Here is a 26,905-nt window from a genome sequence, read left to right as displayed (position 1 = left end):
AAGGACCCGCGCGGCCACCTAGCGGCGAGCGGAAGGCGCGCGTACAGGCGCCGCTCGGCTCTTTCCCGGCGACCAAGAGAGCTCTGCCCCCTCCCTCGGGCTCCGCTGCCTGAACCTATCACGCGCCTCCTCTGTGGGGCCCACAGCCAATCAAACACGCGGGAAAGGCGGAATCCCGACGATTACACAGACGCATGCGCGGCCTTGGAATTTTCCGCGTGGCGGGAAAGAAGCTGCTCGTGTGCCCCGCCCCTTTTATCGCCGTAGAGCTACTAAGAGTGGAAATCAAGAGTGACGCTTTCCTGGTCCCTTCGCACTCCCTTCCTTTCCACTCTTTCCAGCCACCGCAACCATCAGAGATCCTTCTCTCTGAGGATGCGGAGCTCCAAGCACTGCTCTCCTGATGTACCACCGGCAAGCAACAAGCACAATTACAGTACTGTACTGTGTGTACTGTATCTGAAGTGTGTACTGTATCTGAAGAAGTGTGCATGCACACGAAAGCTCATACCAAAATAAAAATTTAGTTGGTCTGTAAGGTGCTACTGAAGGAATTTTTTTATTTTGCTTCGACTCAGACCAACACGGCTACCTACCTGTAATTACAGTACTGTTATAAGAATTTTAAGGTCCTAGATATACAATAAAAGGTAAAGGGACCCCTGACCATTAGGTCCAATCTTGACCAACTCTGGGGTTGCGGCGCTCATCTCGCATTATTGGCCGAGGGAGCCGGTGTATAGCTTCCTGGTCATGTGGCCAGCATGACAAAGCCACTTCTGGCGAACCAGAGAAGCACACGGAAACTCTGTTTACCTTCCTGCCGGAGCAGTACCTATTTATGTACTTGCACTTTGACGTGCTTTCAAACTGCTAGGTTGGCAGGAGCAGGGATCAAGCAACAGGAGCTCACCGCTTCGCAGGGATTCGAACCGCCGACCTTCTGATCAGCAAGCCCTAGGCTCTGTGGTTTAACCCACAGCACCACCTGCGTCCCATAGATATATAATAAATGTTCATAAATGTAGCAAACACACATGTACATCTATATATCTATATCTATCTATCTATCTATCTATCTATATATATATATATATATATATATAGGCATTGCGCACGCGGAGGTCACAGCCTTTCTCCGTAACTGCTGAACCATAATGTAACAAATTTGACAAGACATTAAAAAACAAAATACATCCCATCTTACATTCCCAAAAATTACACCAAAAATAAAAAAACCAAAAAACAACCACCCACACCAAAATCATACACTACACGCCAAAATAAATGACAACCCCAACTGGGGAAATAAAACATTGCAAAACAGCACAATAAAAAAAAAACTAACACCACATCCTACATTCAAAACACCTACTCCAAAATTAGAAAATCCAAATAACCAAATAACAAACAAACCACAAAACACACAACAACGCCCAAATCATACAGTACCCACCAAAATAAATGACAACTCCAAAAATAAAGTAAAATAATAGTAACTTCTGCTTCTCACGTTCTTACTTCAAAAAATGTTATATATAGATATAGATATATGTTCACAATGTGTGTGCAGGGGCCAATGTATGGAGATACCGGGGGGGGGGGGGGACAACACTCCCCGGGGACAACAGAGGGCTCAGACAGGGGGGTGGGGGAGAAGGGTAGCTCATGAGTCAGGACAGGGTGGGGCAGTCACAGGGATGTGCCAGAGGGGTGGGGCAGGATAAGTCATGTGTCTGGACAGAGTGGGGGGAATCACAGGAAAGAACCACAGCAACAGGTGGCCGGGCCAGCTAGTAAATATATAAACCACATGTCTGGAGCAGCACAGAAAGACAGTCCTGAAACCATTTTGACTCCCAAACTGACCAAATGTTTCTCTGCAAGGAGGGAGGGGGTGAGGGAACCTTCCCTTTGTCTCAGGAATTAAGTGATTACCATCTCAAAGGAATAGCCAAACTACCAGGAAAGGCAATCAGATAAGGCATTATCAGATAACCTGGCAGACAGGAGATAAAGCACTCAGATTTCTGTTGTAGACCACCTTTTCTATGATGTTTGTATGATGTATGGAGGGGTGGTCTTGAGCTCCAGGGCAGGGAATTTAAAAATGTCTATATAAGGGCAGGCACACCTTTGTTCTGGGTCCTCCTCCTCTCTCCTGCATGTGAGGGTAGCACCCTGTTGCAACAACTCTAATAAAGATCAGGCTTACTAGCTGCTTTGCTTCTCAAGATTCTCTGGATGGCCTCTGTTATTTTCTCCTACCAATGGAGAACCTACAAAGAACTCTATAAGGGCTCTTGTATACCCCATAAAGGAATACGGGCATTTTGTTTACATTACCAATTTGACACACTCAGTTCATTGTGTTTTTGGCACATCACACGATGTTCCTCTCCCGGTAGAAATGCTGGTTGCGTGGGCACCGTTGTGTCCCCCCCCTTTCTACTAGCCGCATATTGGGGGTGCAACTTTATGACCCTGGGACCCCTTCCAACTCTACAATTCTGATTCTATATACCCTGCTGACATTTTAAAGCAGGTGCTTCTCAAAACCATTACTGCACCTTCTGTGTGGGCCTTCACAATTGCCAAATACTCGTTTACAGGTGTGTGTTTTTAAAAAAGTTTCTGCATCAGAGGCTTAAAGTGCTGCATATATACCGTGCTTCCCCTTTTTTAAGACACCGTCTTATACCTTTTTTTACTAAAAAAAAACACACGGTGTCTTATTTTCAGGGGATTTATTGTATCTTAAGGCCTCCTTGGAGGGGCCAGGCCACTGGCTCGGGTGCTGCTGGGCGCTCTGCGCGGCACTGCTGGGTTCCAGGCACCGAGGGGAAACACGGTACTTCTAAGTAAACATGGTTGCAAGTTGAGCTACAAGCCGTATTCATTTCACCTGAGAATCTGTCATGTGGATCTAGTGGAACCACCTGATTTGATCAGTTTCACAACCCAGATAGGAAACTTGTTACTTTGTGAATTGTGTACTTGTTAGTTACACAATTCTACCTTAACAGAAGGGAAATGCAGATTAAGAAACCGTGTCTGCAGCACAGGGCAGAATGACTGCAGTGTTCATTCTGTTGTTGTTGTTTAGTCGTTTAGTCGTGTCCGACTCTTCGTGACCCCATGGACCAGAGCATGCCAGGCACTCCTGTCTTCCACTGCCTCCCGCAGTTTGGTCAGACTCATGTTGGTAGCTTCGAGAACACTGTCCAACCATCTCATCCCCTTCTCCTTGTGCCCTCCATCTTTCCCAACCTCAGGGTCTTTTCCAGGGAGTCTTCTCTTCTCATGAGGTGGCCAAAGTATTGGAGCCTCAGCTTCACGATCTGTCCTTCCAGGGAGCACTCAGGGCTGATTTCCTTAAGAATGGATAGGTTTTATCTTCTTGCAGTCCATGGGACTCTCAAGAGTCTCCTCCAGCACCATAATTCAAAAGCATCAATTCTTCGGTGATCAGCCTACTTTATGGTCCAGCTCTCACTTCCATACACACATCTGTATTTGGAAGTACGGTAACCACTGCTGTTTTCATTGAAATCCACTAATTAAATAGTGTGTACATTGAGTAACCCTTATTCCAGGAAACAATTAAGGCTAAGTGATAATAGTTCATGGGAAAAGATATGCAAAGCATGAGATGGCTGTGAAACCAGAAATACATGAGAGGCAATAGAAAGGAGTGGTTATCCACCTTCCCTAGGGATAACTGCTCCTGCTTCTCCCACTTGCACATTTCCCTATTCACAGCTGCAAAGAGATTGTGCAGCTATTCCATTTTTTCCTTAATGGATTTTCTGAGATCACAATTTGCTTACAATGTTCGTTGGACCACCGTACAATTGTGGCAAGGAGGCAAGGTGATGGTACATTTAAAGCTTTGTCTGGAAGCACCCCAAGAAAGACAGAAGAACCACAGCAAAAACACAGGACAATTTGACAATGCGCTTTAAAAGGGAATGAACAAAGCAAGACAATTCCACATTAAACATCCTGTTTATTATTGCACACTGCTTTGATACTTATGTGAAAAGTGGGATGTAAACCTTTTAATGAATATACAAAAATAGTGAGGAAGCATCATCTGACTCGCAATAGCGCTCCAGAGTATCAGCATCTCGCCGTCCCCTTCTTACCTGACTCCTAACTGGAGATGGTCTATCACTGAGCATTGGGATCATTTTATAAGTATTTTATTTAATGTATCTTATTTAATCTACATTGGGATTCAGGGGAGCTTACATTTAAAAAATGCCATTATAAAATACAAGTAATGTTATTAGCTTAGTAATTGTTGCAAACGTAATGGTGGGGGCCTGTTGCACAGGAAACCTCTACCCCTTATCTGACTTCAACAGCTTATCTGGGCTCCATTCCAGTCACCAAAATTGTGAAATTTACCAGATTGGTTGAGAAGCAGTTTCAGTCTAGTCAGATATGGTGGCTGCATATACATCCCCTTATTTCCACCCCCAGTTGCTTCTGATAGACTTTTACACCTGTTGCAGGTGTATATGTCATGCTGTTGGGAGCTAGTTTGGGTTTTTCTGAAGTACTGCCTGAAGTAATAAGAAACCTCCAAAACCAAAATTGAGGGTGACAGAACATTAAAAAAAATCCAAGTCCCAAATAGTTCCACACCACATTCCAAGGTACGTTAAAATTGACTGTACAGAGGATTGGATCTTAAAATACAGTAAGCCACTTCAGCCCTTCGCATTTCTGCAGCAGTGGACAGATCCCTTGAACTTCAGTGCTTGGGTCTGACCATAGTACTGCAGACAAACCGAGCACTCATTGAAAAGTTATTAAAACTAGTTTGGCAACATGTCTAGGAAATGCGGATGCAACAGTTATCCTCTGTGTTACACTAGTGTTGGATTACTGCATATGTGGAACACTGCAAGTATATTCCCTGAGATTAGTTTCCTATCACATACAGAATAGGACAATACTCAGAACTCTACTATGTCTTTAAAAAAAAACACATTCCTGCCATTGTCATTTTACATCAAACTGAGGATTGATTAATTTGACAATGACCACAAATTGCTATGCGGCACTGTATTTTTCCTTCAGACAGACGACTCTTTAACAGAACAAAGATATCAGACAAAAGTTATGACACCTTCTTGTACATGAATGTGTACAACTCTGCCAAATACAAAGCTTCTTATTAGATGCATATTCAAAAAAAAAGAATTATTATATATTACGGCGACCACTGTAAATACTGTTTTATTTTTGGTAATGCTTTAAGAAGTCAGTTCAGGTCACTAGAGGACATATTGTCATTTGAAAATGGTCAGAGAAAAGTAAGCCTACAAATCCACTTAAAGCACATCACTGTTTTCAAAATAAGGTCTTACAGGTTTGTAGTACAGTATTTGATAGCAGCTTTTTATTGGTTATAAAACCTAAGCCCATATACAAAATTAGGAACACATTTAGATGCCTCTTTTGAAGTAACAATTTAATCTATTAATTGAGAGTTAAAAAAATAACACAATGCAATTTTAAAACACTTCTGAAAACTTAAAAGTGCAGCAATATACTTTTGGCTTGCATACAAAGATCCTAATAAATGGCATGACTGGAAGAAACTCTGCAAGAGGGGTAAGAGAGAAGGGAGACCATTTCCTCCATCTGCAGCCTCCTGTTCTGGAGGCCTCTTGACACTCTGATATCACATATATTAGTAGGTGGGGGGGGCAACTCTCTCAGCCCAACTGCAAAAATCTCCCACTCTTGCACAGCAGGATATTTGGATTCAAGCCTTTGTTTCCTTTAACTATAAAATGGTTGGATCCCAATCAAGGGCTGATAAGGTGACAGAAGAATGAGAAAAATCTAAGTTACTGCTTCAAACAAGTTTTCCTATGTTCATCTCAGTCTTCACAGTAGTGAAAAAATCATCTCATTTTGTGTGTAGCATCTAAGACAGCGGACACAGGCATACTATAAAATGAGGGGCATTTTTTCACATCATCAACTGCATACCTGCTTTGAAATTCCAAAACCTATGACCAGATCTAATTCTGATTTTGAAATGTCTAGTTTTTAGCAAGCACAACACAATTCCAGTAAAATGTGTTAATATAGGACACAGTTACCAAATGAACTTAATGTCTGGTTAAAGAAAAAAGGCACAATGAACTTCAACTCAATTTTATGTGCACAAGAGTTGAAAAGTCTGAGCCACCTTAAAGAGAAATTGATTTTAAAATTTATAAAACCTATAAATAGAGGCCAAACCACTGTATTAAAACAGAGTATCTAGCAAGTAAAAATCTTGCAGTTACATACTTGTATCATTTTAAGATACAATACAACTCACTCTTTAAAGTGGCTCCACCTTGGCAGATAGATTTAATGAATGAACACCTGCAATGTTTTGCTCATCAGTGGAAAAACAGCTGATCAACAAAGCTTGTGATGGCATCTGTCCTTATCTTCATCACAGTAAATACAACCCACATCCAATAACTACATTAGTTTAACGTTTTCAGTATCCCTTCACATCAAGGCATTGGGGAAAGTACATCCAGTGAACAACAGCAACAATACCAGTTTGTGTGACAGGTTACAAAGTTTAAATTTCATCTTTACCCACAGCAATCCAGGATCATCTGAAAAGCCAGGCTGGACATTACCCCAATATTAATCATCTCCCAAGTTACCAGCTTATGCAAATTTATTCAAGGTGAGCTGCATGTTACGCTTATTCTGAATAGTAGCAGCTTCCACAAAGACATATCTTAACTATATGAATAGGTTTAGAGACTAATTTTTCTATTATCCTTCCAATACTCCAAGAATGAAGCTTTTATGATGCTCCTAAAATAGTTGCTAGTTTGTTGCCAACCCCATCATCATAAGCACTGGCAAGTAAAAAAATAGTTTAAGACTAAATTACAGTAAACATGAAAGCTCCACAGTTTAAACCAATATAAATCAACATTATTCAGTTATAAATTTAAAACAAAAATAATGCATTGCCTACTAAAAGATGAAAGCAAGATTCTTGCTATCCAATGCTCATTTGGGGTAGCTTTGTTTCTTTAATATGGGATTTTGCTTTCAACTTAAAACGAAGTTCAAGTCCGTAACAGATTGTAGCTCAGGTAAAATACCATGCACAGCATTTTCATTATTTCCAAAACAGGAGGAACACACAGGCTGAAGAGTGGTCAAGTACAGCTTGCTGTTCTCAAAAATTAGGTATACTGGTCATGTTTTACTAGTCCAAATGCAAATTTCATTCTTCAAACCCAAGCTTCTAAGGCAGTAATGAACACAATTACTGATATATGTAGTCTGTTTTTACACTAATCAATTACCAAGTTCTTTTAAAATTTCAATTTCACCAATGAAAATAATTTGACTTGCATTTTCTTTGTTTATTCTTCCACATTAAATATATGAAAATATGTTTGTAGAGGACAACAGTAGAGGCTTTAAAAATAAACAGGGCCTCTTGGAAGTCTTCCAAAATGTAAGCATCATACTAAAGAGTCTTGATCCACAGTGCACTATTTTAGAAAGAAAGCTACACTTCTGTGGGAAGCCAATGAGCCGCCACCACAAAGGGATATTCTGAAAACTGCAGACTGCAGTTGTCAGCTTGTGGCACCAGGGGCAAAAAAGGCAAAAACAAGAGAGGAAAGGTAGCAGGGGTTGCTAAAAAACAACTACTCTGAACAGTTTATGAGATCATGCATATGCATTTATGGTCCGTGTGAGTTACTTTTGGCAACGGCAAAGTGACGGAGATACAACTTGCTTTAGAAGCATCAGACAAAGAGGCATATGCTTGGAGTCCTTTTTTCAACGGCAACCATCAGGTGGTACATTTTACAGGTGTGGAATAGAAAAGCTGCATTGTATGGAACTTAAAAATTAAATTCTTTTGTTTGAAGATTGGCCGTTGGATCAAAATTGTAAGTACCTCCTTGTGTTGCCTCAGGAATGAGGCTGGGATCTTCATCAATCTACAAAAGTAAAGAAAGTGCATACCATGGGATTTCATTGTTCACCTTATAAATAGGCCCACTCACAGACAACATATTCCGCCCAACAGTACAAGAGCAGGTATCAAAAATGCACACCATGCATACAGAAGGCTTGGACATGTTACAAAAGTTGAGACATTTTCAAAACTGCTACTCTTATGAGCAATCTCTTGGGGCATTGAGCTGGTGGCAGCTCCTCCCAACTCCTTTTTAATGCCAATAATTACACCGGGCTGGCTAGCTCCTGACAATGAGTTGGTGATGGACCTAACACACTAGACCCTGCAGCTCACCTTCAAATAGTAACTTAAATGTTATTAGTAATGCATGAAGAGAGCTACTAATTCCTCAAATAAATACATCAAGTGATGTTCTGAAACCAACTTGAGGCTTTGAGAAAGCTAGGGTATCATTTTATCTTTGTTTAGCAAAGTACCGGCAAATTATTTGTAAGTTATTGGGGAGAGGGTGCTAAGCGTAGTCTTCCAGCATTACCCAGCATGCATGCAGTCTCAGGAACGAGACGCTGTGTGCATATGTATTTGTTCCACATTTTAAAGTTTTCATAATCTCCATCCTCAGGTGCTGCTGTAAACTATGTGCAGAGCACCTATCTCAGTTGCAAGTAATGCATATCTTAGGAACCTCAGCAGAGGCTCTTGCATCCTGTTTTAACAAGCCAGCACGTTTCTGTTTTGCTGGTAATATGAAGTACTGCACAGATGTAACACTGGCTGGAATAGAACACTGAATGGAAACTGTGCCTCCGGTGTACAGGAAAAAGTGTTTTTTCAAAGCATTTTACATTGGCCCACACCAATATATGTGCAGAGTACTCAAAGCAGCCACTTACTGCTGTTACATTTTAGAAGTCAGAGGTACTTACTTCATCACCAGAGAAATACTGATCTATTATTTCAAATGCTAGCTTATAAATGTCTTCATTCTCATGTTGTTGCAATGCTTCAATTTTCTCTAAGCCTGGTCAAAGAGAAGCAAGAAAAATGAAAAGTTTAATGAATTAAGAAATTGCAAGTTAGAATCATAAAATCATAGAGTTGGAAGAGACCACAAGGGCTACCCAGTCCAACCCCCTGCCAAGCAGGAAACACCATCAAAGCATTCTTGACATATGCCTGTCAAGCCTCTGCTTAAAGACCTCCAAAGAAGGAGACTCCACCACACTCCTTGGTAGCAAATTCCACTGCCGAACAGCTCTTACTGTCAGGAAGTTCTTCTTAATATTTAGGTGGAATCTTCTTTCTTGAAGTTTGAATCCATTGCTCCGTGTCTGCTTCTCTGGAGCAGCAGAAAACAATCTTTCTCCCTCCTCCATATGACATCCTTTCATATATTTGAACATGGCTATCATATCACCCCTTAACCTTCTCTTCTCCAGGCTAAACATACCCAGCTCCCTAAGCCGTTTCCAGGCCTTTGACATTTTCGTTGCCCTCTTCTGGACATGTTCCAGCTTGTCAGTATCCTTCTTGAACTGTGGTGCCCAGAACTGGACACAGTACTCCAGGTGGGGTCTGACCAGAGCAGAATACAGTGGGACTATTACTTCCCTTGATCTAGATGCTATACTCCTATTGATGCAGCCCAGAATTGCATTGGCTTTTTTAGCTGCTGCATCACACTGCTGACTCATGTCAAGTTTGTGGTCTACCAAGACTCCTAGATCCTTTCCACATGTACTGCTCTCAAGCAAGGTGTCACCCATCCTGTATTCGTGCCTTTCATTTTTGTTGAAAAAAATAAATTCCTTGGTCTGCGCCCAAGGAAATGTGTGTATATTCTTTATACACAAAGCAGCATGCAGCACTTTGCCAGGGGAATGAAGACATGGAATCACAGAAATGTAGAGTTGGAAGAGACCACAAGGGTCATCTAGTAATCAGAGGTCAGCAAAGTTTTTGTGGCTTGGGCCGGTTCACGGTCCCGCAGATGCCACAGTGGGCTGGAGTGTGTGTGTGTGTGTGCGTGTGTGGGCGCGCGCATGTGCAAACACTATTTCCGGCGCTCCTTCTGGTGCGGAGGAGGCGTGCGCAGCTTCCCATTGGCTGCAGGAGCTTCCTGGAGCCAATGGGAAGCCAGCCAGTGTTGTGGAAGGTGGTCCTCACTCTGCTCCGCGCTGGTTTAGCGTGCATGGGAGCCGACCGAGCGGGCAGCGGGGGTCCATGAGCCGGTTAAACGACCCCCATGGGCCTTAGGTTGCCGACCCCTGATCTAGTTCATCCCCCTGCGATGCAGGAATCTCACCTCAAGCATCCATGACAGATGGCCACCCAACCTCTGCTTCAAAGCATCCAAGGAAGGAGAGTCCCCAGACTCTTGAGGGAGACCCTTCCACTGTCTAACAGCTCTTACTGTTAGAAAGTCCTTCCTGCTGTTGAGTCAGAATCTCCTTTCTTATAACTTGTAGCCATTGGTTTGGGTCCTACCTTCCGGAGCAGCAGAAAACAAGCTTGCTGCTCCATCTTCCACATGACAGACCTTTAGATACTGGAAGATGGCTTTCATGTCACCTTTTAGCCTTCTCTTCTCTAGGCTAAATATGTCCAGCTCCCTCAACTGAGTCCAATCCTCATAAGGCTTGGTTTCCAGACCCTTGGTCATCTTGGTCTAACTCCTCTGCACACATTCCAGCTTGTTCATATTGTTCTTAAACAGTGGTGCCCTGAACTGGACACAGGACTCCAGGTGGAATTATAGGGTGGTACTGTGACTTCCCTTGAGCTGGACAGCTAGGCATTCATGCCAGGCCAATATACACATTTCCTTGTGCTTCAGAGAGAGCTTTCAATTCCTATGTGTGAGAAGTGTACCCTTTTCATTATGTCTAAGTGCAATTGTGCAGGAATGTCTGCAAGTGTCTGCAAGTACAACATCTTTGCCTGGGTGATACTGGATGTGCACATCAGGATTTTGTCATTGCATCAACATGTGCCGAAGCCTTTTTGGGGTGCTCAACAATGGCTTCTGCAGAGTGGTTTCCAGTGACTTATGGTCCAATTGGACGTCTACTGTCTGGCCAAATGTAAGTTGACAGAAGCATTCCATTCTAAACACTACAGCCAACAGTTCTTTTTCAATCTGTGCATATCCTATTTCAGTTTCTGATACTGCTCTACTGGGCAATGCTACTGGCTGCAGTTTCTGTAGCAGGGCAGCTCCTAGCCCTGTCTCAGGTGCATCACACTGAAACCCAGCCAGATGGGCAGGGAATGGATTAATGAATGAATACACACACACACACACACACACACACACACACAAACTGCAAACCTGAATGGTAATACTTTAGTTCAGGACTCCTGGCTATTGTGTCTGTAATCTTCTCAAATGTACTTCCTGTAGAGTTAGTATCCAGAAATAACAATGCCCCACTGGTTCTCTCTATTCCACCAGGTTTCTGTTTCACCACCTTTATCAATGCTGTTCACGTAAGACCGAAAACACCCCAAACACACTCTATTTGGAGGTGAAGTGAAATCCCATGCATATCGCATTTACCAAATGACATCTTACCTCCACATTCTTCTATAATTTCTGCTATTGTGCTTGCTTCATCACCAGCCATTATTAGAATGTTTTTCAGCCCATCCAGAACCACCTGAACCACTTGAGAATCTTTGACTGACAACAAATTACAGAATGGTGGGATCACATTCTGTTGCACAAGGTATTCAACCTAAACAGAAGAGATACTTATGATTAATTTCTTCCTTAGAAATGGTTCCAAGTTTACTAATTTGACTACTTAAGACACATACCTGATCTTTTCTACCACTTATCGTTAAGTTGCTGATTGCCCAAGCAGCTTCCTTTTGTGTGCCAAAGTCTCCCTAAAGGATATAAAAGGTGATTTGAATTTGCAAAGTAATATGTGTAGACATATGATCTTGCAACCAAAATGAGACAAACAGTCAGATTCAGCATTTGACTTACCTTAGCCAGCTGGTGAATGATCATAGGGATAAGTCCAGCATCTATTACAGCTTGAACTTGTTGCTGATTTCCTGCAGTGATATTGGAAAGGAACCAAACTGCTTCCTGGGGGGTGGGGAGGGAAAAAACCCCTGCATGTGAAGTTGTCTTAGACAGAGACATTTACCAGTGCCTGCTAACTTGACAGTTTTAACTAGAGATAGAAGGGATTGAACGTAGAATCTTCGACATAAAAAAACCATGCTTTATCAACAAGCTTTTAAACTTTTAATTTCAGCCTGTTTCCAGTTAGAAACATTGCATGGTGACAAAATGAGATTTCAAGCAACTGATACTTTTCTTCTGGAAATTTGTTAATAAAAACTGAGTGGATGATACATTTATGGATGTTCATGAGTTGTGGGAATAGGACAGGAAGGGATATGTTGTGCATATTGTATAATCTGTTTTAAATTTAAGACAGAATTTGGGCGGTGTGTGTGTGTGTGTGTCCCCTTAGTGAGGTAACTGTGGTAGACTGTGAGTCAGGATGTGCTTTGGCAAGAGGGAAGGTGTGTTGCCTTTCAAAACGTGGAGTGACTGTAGAAGTGGTCCTCCAAAGGTGGGGTCCTGTTTCAAACCATTGGAGAAGCACTGATCGACCAGTCTGAGTGTTCACTTCTACACTTCATGAGAGGAGCGGGGAAGAAGTACATGAAGACATGTTCCTAAAGCAGGGAATGAGTAACAGCTTCTTGGAAAGCAAGCTTCAAGGTGTGAAATGGATTGAAATATGTGAGTGTATATTAACCACACATAAAAACCCAAATGACTTGATATCAGACATTTGTTTTCCCAGACTGCCTCAAGTAACAAATAAAAGTTACAGATAGGTAGCCGTGTTGGTCTGACATAGTTGAAACAAAATAAAAAAAATCCTTCCAGTAGCACCTTAGAGACCAACTAAGTTTGTCACTGGTATGAGCTTTTGTGTGCATGCACACTTCTTCAGATACCAAGAAGTGTGCATGCACACGGAAGCTCATACCAATAACAAACTTAGTTGGTCTCTAAGGTGCTACTGGAAGGAGTATTTTTATTTTGTTTCAAATAAAAGTTAATGAGTCTGCATTGAGAGAAATCAAAGTAATGAGAAGTAAAAAAGAGAGAAAAGGAACAGAGGACTCTATATGAAATCAACTAAAACAGAGCCATATCCTCCGGCCTCTGAAGCAGCTGCATCCATTTTTAACACAGAAAGAAAAGTTATCAGAGTACCATGAGCGTCTCTTAAAGGGATATCTGGAAGTCTTTACCACTGAGAAGCTTAATCCCAATTCTTAAGGAGGATTTCAAGGTTTACACTGCTCCAGTGTTGGTGTACAAAATGGGATCTGCACAGTCAATTCCCTACAGAAGTTTGTTGCTATGGCAGAAACAAACAATGATACTTCATGGGAGCACGCAACTACATACTAATTAAAAGTGCATCAATGGAATATAAAGGAGAATGAGGGAAACATTTCCTTTGGCATTTTTAGATCCCTTATTTATTTACTGATGGCAATTGTATACTGCCCTTCACAATGTATTTTCCAGGAGCACTGGGACGGAGTAAACATTTAAATTATTCTTCCAAAAGAGGGTCATTTTTCCTGTTCAGTGCAAAAGCTGAGACTGCTTGTTCTGCTAAGCTAAAGAACAGAATAAAAAAATTCCTTCCAGACACCTGTAGCTAAAGAACAGATTACTGTATACAAAAAATTCAATGAGTACTAACCTTGTTTATTTTCTCTTTTGGATGTGTCAAAAGATTTGGGAAATGGGAGAGGACATCACAGTTGAGAACAACTTGTGTCTGTTCATCAGTACCAGTTACTATGTTGCCAACTGCCCTTAATGCTGCTGTCTACATTTGAAGAAAAAAATATTAGTAATATCTTTGATTGCCTTACAAGGTCCAGGCTTCATTCCCTAGATTAGTTCATATGGGTTAAAATTTGAATTCACCCAAAGTGTAAGATTATTAAAAGTGGATTTGTTTTAAATTAAAAACAAATAGGGGAAGCATTCCATGGCTATGTACACCACCTCGAGCTCCTTGGAAAAAGGACAAAATAATATTGTCCTTGCCACGATATTGTGGCACAGCCCAGAGGCCCTCCAACAGGCAGACAGAACCGTCCCCCTGTCAATCACCTGACATCAAATGACCGCTTTTTGCACGGTGTTTTGCAAGAGGCTCAGCAAGACCTGCCAACTACATGACCATGACATCCCGTTGAAGCATAGAGCTTTGCAACCTGCAATCCCACTTTCAGCAGAGTCAGGGCTTCACCTGCCCCACACTGGGCATCATCTATGGTACCAGGTGTATGGCAGGTGGTCAAATGGGGAAGCCTGGCAGGCCTAACTCGGGCTGCAGGATGGAGGACAACCTCACCCAGAACAGGCATATTACCCAGGACAGGTTTAACCCACAGTGGAATGAAACGTGGGTTACATTTAAAAAGAAATATAAATTGTCCTATTTTTAATGAAGCTTTAGGAGACCATATGAATAATTAAAAAGCATTGTCTAAGTGTCTTTAAACAAATGGATTTAACATTTGAATTAATGACTTTAGTTTTTATGTACAACAATAAAGCTGGACAATACAGAGGAGATAATTTCAGTTATTAAAAAATGCATCCAAAAAACGATTACCTGAACTTTGACCTCCTGGTGGCTCAGAAGGGGAACTAGGAAAGGTACCACACCAGAATCTATCACCATCTGAATTTGCTCGTTACCACCATCTGTCAGGTAGGACAAAGCCCAAACAGTGTCCACAAGGATCTGCAGAGAAGGGAAGTTTCCTTTGTCAATGTAAGATTGCAATAGACACCCAAATGGGATTGATTCCCCTACACAACATGTCTGAAATGAATTACATGCTGTGAAAGAGGATTCTGCATGTTCAAATTGTTTTCTTGTGTTTTCTCCACACTGTTTAAGGAATTTTATAATAATAATAATAATAATAATAATAATAATAATAATAATAATAATAATATATATTATTTATACCCCGCCCATCTGGCCGGGTTCCCCCAGCCACTCTGGGGGAATTTATATAATTTATTCTGAAAACAAGGTACAGTGGTACCTCGGTTTTCGAACATCTCCGTTGACAAATGTTTCGGTTTTCAAACGCCGTAAACCCGGAAGTAAATGCATCCGTTTTTGAATGCACCTCAGAAGTCGAATGGCGTCCGCTGAGTGTATATGTTATTTTTCTCAATTTTCTCTATTAAATTTGCAGACCAGCCTTTGTGTCTCGGTTGGCGAACATTTTGGAACTCGAACAGTCTTCCAGAACGGATTACGTTTGAAAACCGAGGTGCCACCGTAGATGGCGCTGTTGGCACAAAGATTAGCAATGATATCAGCATGACCTTAGGAAATTCCAGCAAAGGAATAAAATATGTTTAGCCTGCCTCAGCATAGACCTATTTTTCTAAAGGCAGAATTGATTTTTTTATTAGGCCTTCTTTTAGCACCATAATAAAACTGTCTCAACAGCCCTAAGGGCAGGTCAGCTACCCCCAAAGTGACTAGAAATGTATTTCTAACGTAAAAGCTCTGGATTAAACAGACATTCAGATAAAACCAGTGCAGAACAATGTTGCAATAGGATGCAGGAATCTAACCATCACTGTAGAAATAGCATGAGATTGTGCACTAACTACTTTTGAACTCGTGGTATATCAACAAAAGCATCTCATTGGGAGGCCTAGGCACTTGGGCAGCTACACAAACACGGTCTTTGCATCTTGTAAAAAACCAAAGCATCCATGCCCTCTTATTGACTGTGTGTACCCACAGAGCCTAGGGCTTGTCGATCAGAAGTTTGGTGGTTCAAATCCCTGCGACGGGGTGAGCTCCCATTGCTTGGTCCCAGCTCCTGCCAACCTAGCAGTTCGAAAGTGCATCAAAGTGCAAGTAGATAAATAGGTACCACCCCGGCGGGAAGGTAAACGGCGTTTCCGTACGCTGCTCTGGTTCACCACATGACCCAGAAGCTGTAGGTTGGCTCCCTCCGCCAATAAAGCGAGATGAGCACCGCAACCCCAGAGTCGTCTGCGACTGGACCTAATGGTCAGGGGTCCCTTTACCTTTACCCACACTCCTATCTCCTTATATTTGTCTAAGTATCATCTGCTGTTTAGTGGTGCCTCGCTAGACGAATTTAATTCGTTCTGTGAGTCAATTCGTTTTGTGAAAAATTCGTCTAGCGAATCCCAAAGGAATGCACTGAATTTTTTTAAAATATATTTTTTTTGCCCATAGGAACACATTAATTGAATTTCAGTGCATTCCTATGGGAAACTGCGATTCGTTAGACAAATTTTTCACAAAACGAATTCGTCTTGCGAGGCAACCTCCGCTCGAAAAAATCTCTTCGTTAAGCGAAAAATTAGTCTTACAGGGCATTCGTCTAGCGAGGCACCACTGTATTTACACACACACGTTATATATATTATTGTAAACAAGACTGTAAGCCAGCGTTTCTCAACCGCTGTTCCGCGGCACACTAGTGTGCCGCGAGACGCTGGCTGGTGTGCCGCGACGTGCGGCGACGAGAAGGGCAATTTTGCAGCTGCAAACTCCACCTCCCTGGGCGTCCTATTTCTTCGCCCCTTCTAGTTTCCACAGACCAATCAGCTTTCATTATTTCCATTTTCCCCATGCCTCACGTGACAGGATCATCCCAGAATCCTTTAGCCAAGATGGCAGCCCCTAGCAGCTAATAATGCCGCACGTGTGTCTCTTTTTTGGAAAATCGAGCGGACTTCAAGTAGCTACTTTTAAAATATTCAATCTCCATCATTCAAAAGGTAGTTTGTTGCTAATTCACGGAGGCATGAAGACCAAATTGTCCTCTCACAAGTCCGAGAACACGCACAGGGTAAGATACGGGACGGCGGGGTCGGGTGGGGTGGATCAGAAACCCGGATCTTCTAAGAACTCGGCAGCGCTGACCCGCCGGAAAGCAATATTTGGCAAGTGTTTCTTACAGTCATAATTATAATATAGGGCGGCACAGAGTTAATTTTCTTAACTTTTTTAATGGTGGTGTGCCTCGTGATTTTTTTCACGGAACAAGTGTGCCGTGGCCCAAAAAAGGTTGAGAAACACTGCTGTAAGCCACACCAAGCATTTGTCAGAAATGTGGGGCATAAATGTGGAAAATAAAATCTTAACAATTTAATAAAAAGTATTAAGAATTAAATTTGGTATGTTAGAACACACCGGTAACAGCAGTTTTGGATGCCATATCATGATTGAGGAGAAATAAGAGTCTCAGGAAGGAGGTTTGACCTCTCTAATTACAAGGAACATTGAATATATACAGGTACCTGAGATGAAACCAGGTTGAACACACAATATATATATATATATATTTCAATATTCTCAGGCAAATCATCTGTCTTACAAGAACTAAGTTTCCAGATAAACTGGGAACAACACCAGTCTTGTGGTTTGTAATGTAAGTTTGTAATATACATAAGACAAAAATCTTTTTAGTACTGTTTTTTTTATTTTTAAAAAAGAACTAGCAAAATACGCATTGTGATTAAACAAAGCGTAAACTGTACACAATTCTTTATCTGTCTATTTGAAAGACAGGCCCAGGGTGCTCAAGAGCAATTTCTCTCCTCTAAGTGTTTATAGGATGGCAGCCAAATTAAATAGTAAAAAAAGTTTAAGTTTAACTCACAGCTTATATGCACATAACTTGCACGATTTCAACTTTATGTGGTTCATAGCCAGCTAGTTGAAATCACACAAATTAAACACATGGTAGACTTTTAAAGCTCTTTTTGTGCAGAGTTTATCCAGTGCAAAAAGCTTTTAACTGCTCTGCCTTGCTTATAGGGCTCTGGGAGGCTCTCACGAGGCTTCAGAGAGTTCCGGGCAAATGCAAGTGATTAAACGGAAGCGACCAGAAAAGATTCCCCACCCCTGAGTCACCTTGCATGTAATGCTTCTGGCTGGTTTACTCGTGTGTAAAATGCCATTTTGAAAAACTGTAGCCAGATAATGAAACTTTGTAAAATTATATTTCAAGTGATATAGCATGTTAACTATACAGTACAGTGGTGCCTCGCTAGACGAATGCCCTGCTAGACGAAAATTCCGCTTTACGAAAGGATTTTCTGATCGGAGGTTGCCTCTCTATACGACGAGGTTTTCTATGGCCACCGCTTCGTCTTGCGAAAGTGGCCATAAAAATCTCCTATCAGAAAATCAGGGCATTCATCTAGCGATAGGGGAACACCGCCGCCTCCTGCCTGCCTCCCCCAACACCTAAGGCAAGTTCAGAGACGGCCGAAGTTGCCTTCCGTGTCGGGGGAGGCGGCGGCGGTCTCCCTCTGCCGCCTCCCACCTGCCTCCCCCGACACAGAATGCAAGTTCAGAGACGGCCGAAGTTGCCTTCTGTGTTGGGGGAGGCAGGCGGGAGGAGGCGGTGGTCTCCCTCCGCCACCTCCCACCTGCCTCCCCCGACATGGAAGGCAAGTTCAGAGACGTCCTATCCCGCCCGCTTTTCTTCGCCGAGAAAGCGCCCTGCTTTCTCAGGGAACACAAGCGGGCGGGCTAGGTGTCCCCCGCTTGCCTTCCCTGAGAAAGCCAGGCGCCTTCTCTGGGAAGGCAAGCGGGCGGGCTACGTGTCCCCCGCTTGCCTCCCTGAGAAAGCTGTCACCTGCTGAGCGACTTCAAGCCGCTCTCCTGAGGTGCGCATGCGCCTCTGGAGAGCGGCCTGAAGCCGCTCAACAGCTGACAGGCGGCGGCGGGAGGCTAAGCGCACCTCCCCAGGAAAAGAGACCCGCCCGGCGCCCCTACGATCCCCCACTGTGTGTCGGCCGGGATAGGGCGGAAAGGCAGGATATTTCCCCCCCGGTCACACAGCGGGGATCGTAGAGGGCTTGACATCCCACTTTCCCACCCACCGCCCGACACTGCGGGGATGGGACAAGGCTTCTGAAGCCTCGTCCGATCCCGGGCAGTGTGTGTGGGGAAAGTGGACGATGCTCAGCTTCCCCCCCCCCACCGTCCGACACTGCGGGGATGGGACAAGGCTTCTGAAGCCTCGTCCGATCCCCGGGCAGTGTGTGGGGGGGAAGCGGACGATGCTCCGCTCCCCCCCCCACCGCCCGACACTGCGGGGATGGGAAGCGGACGATGCTCCGCTTCCCCCCCACACCGCTCGACACTGCGGGGATGGGACAAGGCTTCTGAAGCCTCGTCCGATCCCGGGCAGTGTGGGGGGGGAAAGCGGACGATGCTCCGCTTCCCCCCCCCACCGTCCGACACTGCGGGGATGGGACAAGGCTTCTGAAGCCTCGTCCGATCCCCGGGCAGTGTGTGGGGGGGAAGCGGACGATGCTCCGCTCCCCCCCCCACCGCCCGACACTGCGGGGATGGGACAAGGCTTCTGAAGCCTCGTCCGATCCCCGGGCAGTGTGGGGGGGAAAGCGGACGATGCTCCGCTTCCCCCCCCACCGCCCGACACTGCAGGGATGGGACAAGGCTTCTCAAGCCTTGTCCGATCCCCGGGCAGTGGGGGGGGGAAGCGGACGGTGCTCCGCTTCCCCCCCCCCACCGCCCGACACTGCGGGGATGGGACAAGGCTTCTGAAGCCTCGTCCGATCCCCGGGCAGTGTGGGGGGGGAAAGCGGATGATGCTCCGCTTCCCCCCCCCACCGCCAGACACTGCGGGGATGGGACAAGGCTGTGTCAGTCGAGGGGAGGGGAAAGCGGAGTCCCCCCATCCCGACTGACACAGCGCCCCTCGGAGCCGAAGTGCAGCGGTGCGGGGGCTTTTCGCCATTTGCCTTCCCCAGCCAAGGGGAGGCAGACGGCGAAAAGCCCCTGGCCACAGCGCCGCACTTCGGCTCTGGCACTGGCTTGGCGGCGGTGGGGGAAAGGCGCAGGATCGTTCCTTCGCCTTTCCCCCACCTCGCCCGACAGAGCCAGATCCAACGAAGCTTCTGAAGCCTCGTCCGATCCGGCTCTGTCGTTGGCAGCAGCGGCGCTTGCTCTCTTGGCTCAGGGAAGCGCCTGCCTGCCTTCCCCGAGCCAAGAGAGCAAGCGCCGCCACCGCCACCAGTTCCCCCGGAGCCCATAGGAACGCATTAATTGACTTTTAATGCATTCCTATGGGAAACGGTGCCTCGCTAGACGAAATTTTCATAGGACGAATTGAGTCCTGGAACAAATTAATTTCGTCTAGCGAGGCACCACTGTATATGGAAATGAAGGCTGGTTCTGTAAGTTGACATTTTCATGAAATTACCCTCCCACCATCCCTGGTCATGGTAGTCTAAGGCATCTAGTGCACAACAAGTTGGGGAAAGACTCTCTAGACAAAGAAGCTACTGTATGGCACAAGGCAAACAAAATTTAAGTAAGAAAACTCTCAAATACTAAAAGGAAACCTTAGATTGGAGAATAAGGTATTTCAGAATTTACTTACATTTATGTCTGTATGGTATATGAGAACACACAAGGCCGGCAAGATCTGGTAAAGATAAGTTTATTATAATGGGTCATTAATCCTAAGGAAAGCCAAAGTACACTGTGGATAAAACCTCAAGCAAATCTGTGGTTACAATCCTGTGCACATTTTTCCGGAAGTAAGCCCCACTGAGCACTGCGGGACTTACATCTGAATAAACATGCACAGGATTGCACTGTCAATTACTTATTGCAGTAACAAGCAATAACAAGCAACTCACACATATAATATTGAAAATTTATATTTATCAACCAGTTTGCCAATGGCTAACACATTTTTAGCCCACAGTCAGTGCTTCTCCTTTACACACAAACTTTAATGTTTTTAATTATGTTGTTTTTCAGTTAGCTACATATTGTGATCTTTTCTGAGAGCAGTAGTGAAATTTAGGGCTGGAGATAAAAATATGGTTGCCCCAGTGGAAGCCAGCTCAAGTCCCCTTGGGACAATGCGGCTTTCCCTGTTTCTTCCCCCTGCACCCCCTTAATTGGATCTGGGGAGGCGGGAGAACCCTCAGAACAGCATGCAGGAAGGAGATGGTTTGGTCTTAGCAAGCAGAAATGCTTGCGCTATGAGACACTTGCTTTAGCGCGGCATGCAATGTGAATTCCACTCTTGGTCGAGTCACAGAATTGTAATCTAGTCCAACCCCCTGCAATGCAGGACTAAAGCTACAACCCTAAACACACTTACCTGGGAGTATGCCTCACTGAATTAAATAGGAGTTGCTTCTGAGTAGACATGGTTAAGGTAAAGGGACCCCTTGACTGTTAGGTCCAGTCGTGACCGACTCTGGGGTTGCGGCACTCATCTCACGTTATTGGCCGAGGGAGCCGGTGTACAGCTTCCGGGTCATGTGGCCAGCATGACTAAGCCGCTTCTGGTGAACCAGAGCAGCGCACGGAAACGCCGTTTACCTTACCTATTTATCTACTTGCACTTTGGCGCGCTTTCAAACTGCTAGGTTGGCAGGAGCAGGGACCAAACAATGGGAGCTCACCCCGTCGGGAGGATTCGAACCGCCGACCTTCTGATCGGCAACGCCTAGGCTCTGTGGATTAGACCACAGGGCCACCTGCGTCCCAGACATGGTTAAGACTGCCCCATAAATCTGTTTTGTTCCCTATTTGGGCCCAGAAGTACAAAGCTAACATTCTGGCATCTCACATTATTCCTGAATGTAGATGTTACCACTGAGCCACAGAATCCACTACATGGGAAAGCAGAGGTAGTGTTAAATCACTCCCTCTATCATATTATAGATGCCATCAGTCCTTTCAACAGTTTGTTTGGGTGTTTTTTTAATTAAAAAGCAGCTGCACAGGGCTGTGAATTTATTTGGAACAGTGGTGACAATATTTGATCCTTTCCTGTAGGCAGGCAGGCTGATCTATCTAACATTCTAACTAAAATCAGAACTGCCACCTTATTTTCCCACTCACACATGAAGAGACATAGATTCCCTGTATCTTTTTCCTGTGAGGAGGAGAGCAGCTTGGGGAATAGGGAATTTTATCACAAGAATAACCCACAAGGAAGGCACTACACCTGCATCCCAGCATTTCTGGGAGGAATGAAGGAGACTTCTCTCACACTCACCGCTCAGTGAAACTGCTTCATTTTAAAGACTGTTGACATTGCCCATAACCCTATATATCCTTATATAAGATACACATCCCACTGACTAAAAGGATTCTCATGTAAGTTAGTGCTGCTTGTGCTTTAGGCCTACATCTGTAACAATCTGTAAATAAGTAGTTCCCTGCAAGGTCTCTTGTCTCTTTGAAGACTACATGCCTCATTAGTCTGTACTGTTTAGCTGTTGAAATTAGATTCTGACTTCAAATCAAGACTAAACCACAGAGCCTAGGGCTTGCCGATCAGAAGGTCAGCGGTTCAAATCCCCGTGATGCGATGAGCTCCCATTGTTCGGTCCCAGCTCCTGCCTACCTAGCAGTTCAAAAGCACGTCAAAGTGCAGGTAGATAAACAGGTACTGCTCCGGCAGGAAGGTAAACGGCGTTTCCGAGTGCTGCTCTGGTTCGCCAGAAGCGGCTTAGTCATGCTGGCCACATGACCTGGAAGCTGTCTGCAGACAAACGCTGGCTCCCTTGGCCTATAGAGTGAGATGAGCGCGCAACCCCAGAGTCGTCTGTGACTGGACCTAACCGTCATGGGTACCTTTACCTTTAAGTAGAATGAGGTACAAATAAATACACATTAAGAAAGTGCACACAGTACATATGCCATCATGGGAAAACTGATTTGCAGTGAAGCTAAGGTGGAACAAATCTTAGATGTAATTTTTTATTTACCTCCTGCACTGTCTCCATAGGTGGTGGGGGATCCTTATTCCTGCAGAGATTTACAATGACCCATGTGACGTTCCGGAGGAAAGTGATGGGAATGGAGGGGTTGATGAAGGATAGAAGCGGTTTGACAACTCCCAGTGATATGACATAATCTCTACACTGAGGACCATCACCTACAAAAGTGAAAATTTCACAAAAAAATTACATTCATGATGGAGAAACCTTGAAATGTATGCAGTGACTTATGTTGGGGTCCTGATGCGCTATGTTTCCCCCACTGGTAACCTACGAACACTACAAAAGTTACGATTCAATGGAAATTTGAAGAACACAATTTGTTGTAGAATAACTTTGTCTAAGTTTTTGAAACTGAGGGTGTTTTCTTATTTAAATCAACTGGACTATTAAGACAATTTAGAGGAAACATAGTTTTACGGGGTAATGTCAATGTATGATTTAAAAGCCTTCAATGCCTGTGATTTATTTTCAAAAAATATAGTTGACACTTACCAATAATATTTCCAAGGGCCCAAACAGCTTGTTCACAAACATTTTGATGTGGTGAATGCAGCAGTCTTAAGAAGAGAGGTACTGCATCTAGAACAGCAGAAAACTCGATTCATTGAAATGATAAAATGCAGCTCTTTTGATAGATAAATTTCACATAACTGAATTATACTGTTATACCGTTACAATTTCAGGAAATTATTCTGATGTTTGTTCAAAATTAAACTAGAAGTGCACCTTTGCATAATTAATTTTTTCAGACAGAAAGAAGATATTGACATTCCCATTCTAAATGAAAATTTGAAGTAACATGAAGGCTTTTCAAGAAAGTTAAAACTGTCTTCTCACATTACAAAGATCTGTGTATATTTTGTCAAAGGGCCTATCCACCCCCTTCAAATTAATTATTCATGTCCCCCTTCAAAAGCCAAACTGTGGGAGGACAATTTTAAGTATCGGAAACCCATGGGCTTCAACTAGTAGAAACTTCTTTCAGACTCAGTGCCTCCCTTCTCCATCTCCCACCTTGCAAGGGATGTATCTCTAAAGCTTCTCCCCACCCCAACCCAAGAACTAACCAAGGTCAGAGTAATTTGTATACCCCCTGCATACTTCCAAATACCAGTCTGTATGATCAGGTAAAATGTTCCCTATCCGAATCTCTGCCAGACTGCATTTTCCACTTTGATGTCTGAGGTACAGCATGGTCTGTAAAAGCTGGTTTCACCTAGTCGCTTGCTTGACCTTACAGCAGTGGCCTCAATAAAGAGCCTTAACTAGCCATCCCTAAGACTATTGCCATGAGCAAAACGAGGCCTGCTACTCTCAGCAATGCTTTATGTATTCCAGAATGGAAAAGCTAGAGTGGCGAGCAATCACAGGATACAAAAAAATGAAAAGAAAACAACTTAAGGCAGCACAACAGAAGCACAAAGAACCAAGATTAAAAACAACCAGGACTGTATTAAAAAGTCTTGGAAAATCAAAAGGTCTTCCTCTGGAAATGAACAACAAATTTCACATCAGGTGGCATTAGGTTGATACCACCTAATCTCAAAAGGCAGGCGAAATGTCTACTAGATGGTCTCAATGCACCGCCAGGCGGCTTGCTTTAAGGTCTCTAGGGTAAGGTTTGAATTTCTGTTCAGAAACAAACTGACAGCCAGTGCAGTTGTTTAAGAATGGTTGTGATACGTACCCATTTGTAGAGCCTAACAGCTCTGTTCTGGACTAACAGCAGTTTTACAAAGAAGAACTCTTCAAAGACAATCCCATGTGCAACACATGCCAGTAGTCCAATTTAGAACATGGGTGACTGTGGCAGGGTGACCTCTGCCTGGAGGGGAAGTACTTTGTGTCACAGGTGCCACCCGGGGCTCTTTTGAGAAAGCTGTATCTGTCAGCAACCCCAGACTGCAAAACGACCCTATGCGGAGAGAGTAACCTCATCCAGAGCAGGCTGGTTCACTGCACCAGCAACTGAAGTTCTGTCTTGTGAGACTTCAGTGTCAGGCTCCTAATCCAGCTTCCGTCTTGCTCAGAGGAATGGGCAGGTGGAGGTCTAGCAACTGCTCCCAGAAACCAGACCACCAGCTTCCTCACCTGCCCATATGCTGGGTGATGGACCCTCCTTCACTGGAGGTTTTTAAGAAGAAGCTGGATGGCCATCTGTCAGGGATTTTTAGCTATGGTTCCTCCAGTGCAGGAGGTTAGGCTGGCTAAGCCTTGGGGTCCCTTCCAACTCTACAATCCTATGATTCTATGAAGTTATATCTTCAATTGCAAAATGCACCCACTCCCAAAGTTAAACACTTAGAGCACTTACTAGACTGTACAACAGCTTGGGTCTGTGCAGAAGTGCCTGAAGCTATGTTAGTCAGGGCCCATGCAGCCTCAAACTGTAAGGAAGGACTAAAAAAACAAAAAAACAAAAACACCAGAATAGCAATAATATTTGCAACTCACAAAAAATACCAGCAGAAAAGTACATGCCAAATTTCTATTGAAATAATAATTCTATATACTGTAATCAGATGCCATTATGTATTTCTACCTCTTATGCCTGCTACAACTTCCTTGAAATAAAGGTAGAAAATGCAATCCAACATTGAACTATTGTTTCTGAAAATTATGAGCCCTTCTATCAAGATTTTTTGCATAACATCAACACATACAAAACTTGTGACACTTTTTCTTTGATAGCTACATCACCTGAATACCCTAGAACAGAATAAACTGGCACAAGACATTCACATCAGACTTCCAAAGCTAAGTATTTAGTCACAATAATACAACAGAACAACCCCTGAATAAGGATAGAAGAGTGGTGCTCTTCAAAAACAAGAAGGAAAAGTGTGAAGGAAAAGGCCAAAGCTCAAGAGACTTTAAAGGGGGGGCTTGATTTTTCTGCCCCAAAGACTGGGCTAATATGAGGAACCCTTCCCCAGGTTAGAATCTGAAAACAGTCCTCATGTGCCCTCTGGGCAGTGAGGAAGGGGAAGAATACACACACAGGAGGGTTCTTAAGTACTGGGCAGGTCAAAATATAAGGATTGTGGGCTGCGTCTGGCCTGGAGGATCACAACTTGTGCACAGTCTTCTAGAATGACTGTGTCAGACCTGCAAGACACTTTGTAGAACCTGCTCCTAACCAGAATGTTGACATAAGCTTCAGTAGAGTTTGAAGCATATCAAAAGTAAATACCCAGTTACAATGTTCAAAACTGCAAGCTAGCTGCAACCCTCAGCTGATAACCATTCAAATTATGTCTGAGGAAGTACTGAGAAAAAGGAATCATTACTTACTTATCATCCCTTTCTAGACATTTAACCAATATCGGTAAAATTCCAGATTTTATTAGGTCATCAATAGGAGGATTTCTGTCGCTTGATAACAGCTTTCTGTAAAATTAAAGTGAAGGTGGTGAATAAAAAGATAGTATAGACAACATTCATGTCTTTTAGTCCACAAAAAAAAATAGATGCCTACCTTGCAGCTTGGACAGCACTTAGTTGGATAATAGGGTTGTCACTTGTAGCATTCTGCAACACCACATAGATTTCAGTAAGTTCAGGAGTTAAGCATTAACAAATTCAACTGAAGGAAATAATATATTGTTTAGCAACTTACCTGTAATATAGCTTCTAGTGTTACATTTTGCTTTAAACAAAAGACAAATTTTAGTTTTAGTTACAATTCTTATTATAAATCAACTATTCTCTGCAAAATATATCAGTGTCATCCTCTAAGACCAAGCACTCCAGTTCACCCATCTTGGCTCAGCGGCTTCCAGCATTAGTGTCTGAACACTCAGATACAGTCTGTCTCTCTTCAAGTGTCTTTAACACTTGCATTTTAACTTACAGTGTTTTGGTCTCTCACAATTACTACCCTGTGGGTAGCGCTGTGGGTTAAACCACAGAGCCTAGGGCTTGCCGATCAGAAGGTCGGCGGTTCTAATCCCTGTGACGGGGTGAGCTCCCGTTGCTCGGTCCCAGCTCCTGCCCACCTAGCAGTTCGAAAGCACGTCAAAGTGCAAGTAGATAAATACCGTGTTTCTCATATT

At 43.6% G+C, this 26,905-nt stretch overlaps 1 protein-coding gene across 1 annotated transcript in view; it reads right to left on the bottom strand.

The window, feature by feature from the left end:
- Window positions 1-5,234: 5,234 nt before the first annotated feature.
- Window positions 5,235-26,905, bottom strand: part of KPNA3 (karyopherin subunit alpha 3) — a 36,993-nt gene continuing 15,322 nt past the window's right edge. Inside the window, exons 4-17 of the mRNA XM_035110362.3 lie at window positions 26,470-26,499; window positions 26,329-26,381; window positions 26,145-26,240; window positions 25,165-25,250; window positions 23,343-23,429; window positions 22,836-23,005; window positions 20,480-20,524; window positions 14,665-14,796; window positions 13,738-13,866; window positions 11,979-12,083; window positions 11,804-11,875; window positions 11,559-11,721; window positions 8,911-9,005; window positions 5,235-8,003 (exon numbers count right to left, since the gene is read on the bottom strand). Of these exons, the coding sequence (XP_034966253.1) occupies window positions 7,905-8,003; window positions 8,911-9,005; window positions 11,559-11,721; window positions 11,804-11,875; window positions 11,979-12,083; window positions 13,738-13,866; window positions 14,665-14,796; window positions 20,480-20,524; window positions 22,836-23,005; window positions 23,343-23,429; window positions 25,165-25,250; window positions 26,145-26,240; window positions 26,329-26,381; window positions 26,470-26,499 (1,362 nt within the window). The 3' untranslated portion in view covers window positions 5,235-7,904. The remainder of the gene's footprint in view (window positions 8,004-8,910; window positions 9,006-11,558; window positions 11,722-11,803; window positions 11,876-11,978; window positions 12,084-13,737; window positions 13,867-14,664; window positions 14,797-20,479; window positions 20,525-22,835; window positions 23,006-23,342; window positions 23,430-25,164; window positions 25,251-26,144; window positions 26,241-26,328; window positions 26,382-26,469; window positions 26,500-26,905) is intronic.

The sequence above is a fragment of the Zootoca vivipara genome, chromosome 3 (genome assembly GCF_965207765.1).
Source record: "Zootoca vivipara chromosome 3, rZooViv2.hap1.1, whole genome shotgun sequence".
In the NCBI taxonomy this organism is placed as follows: domain Eukaryota; kingdom Metazoa; phylum Chordata; class Lepidosauria; order Squamata; family Lacertidae; genus Zootoca; species Zootoca vivipara.
This window is presented reverse-complemented; position numbering and strand designations above follow the sequence as displayed.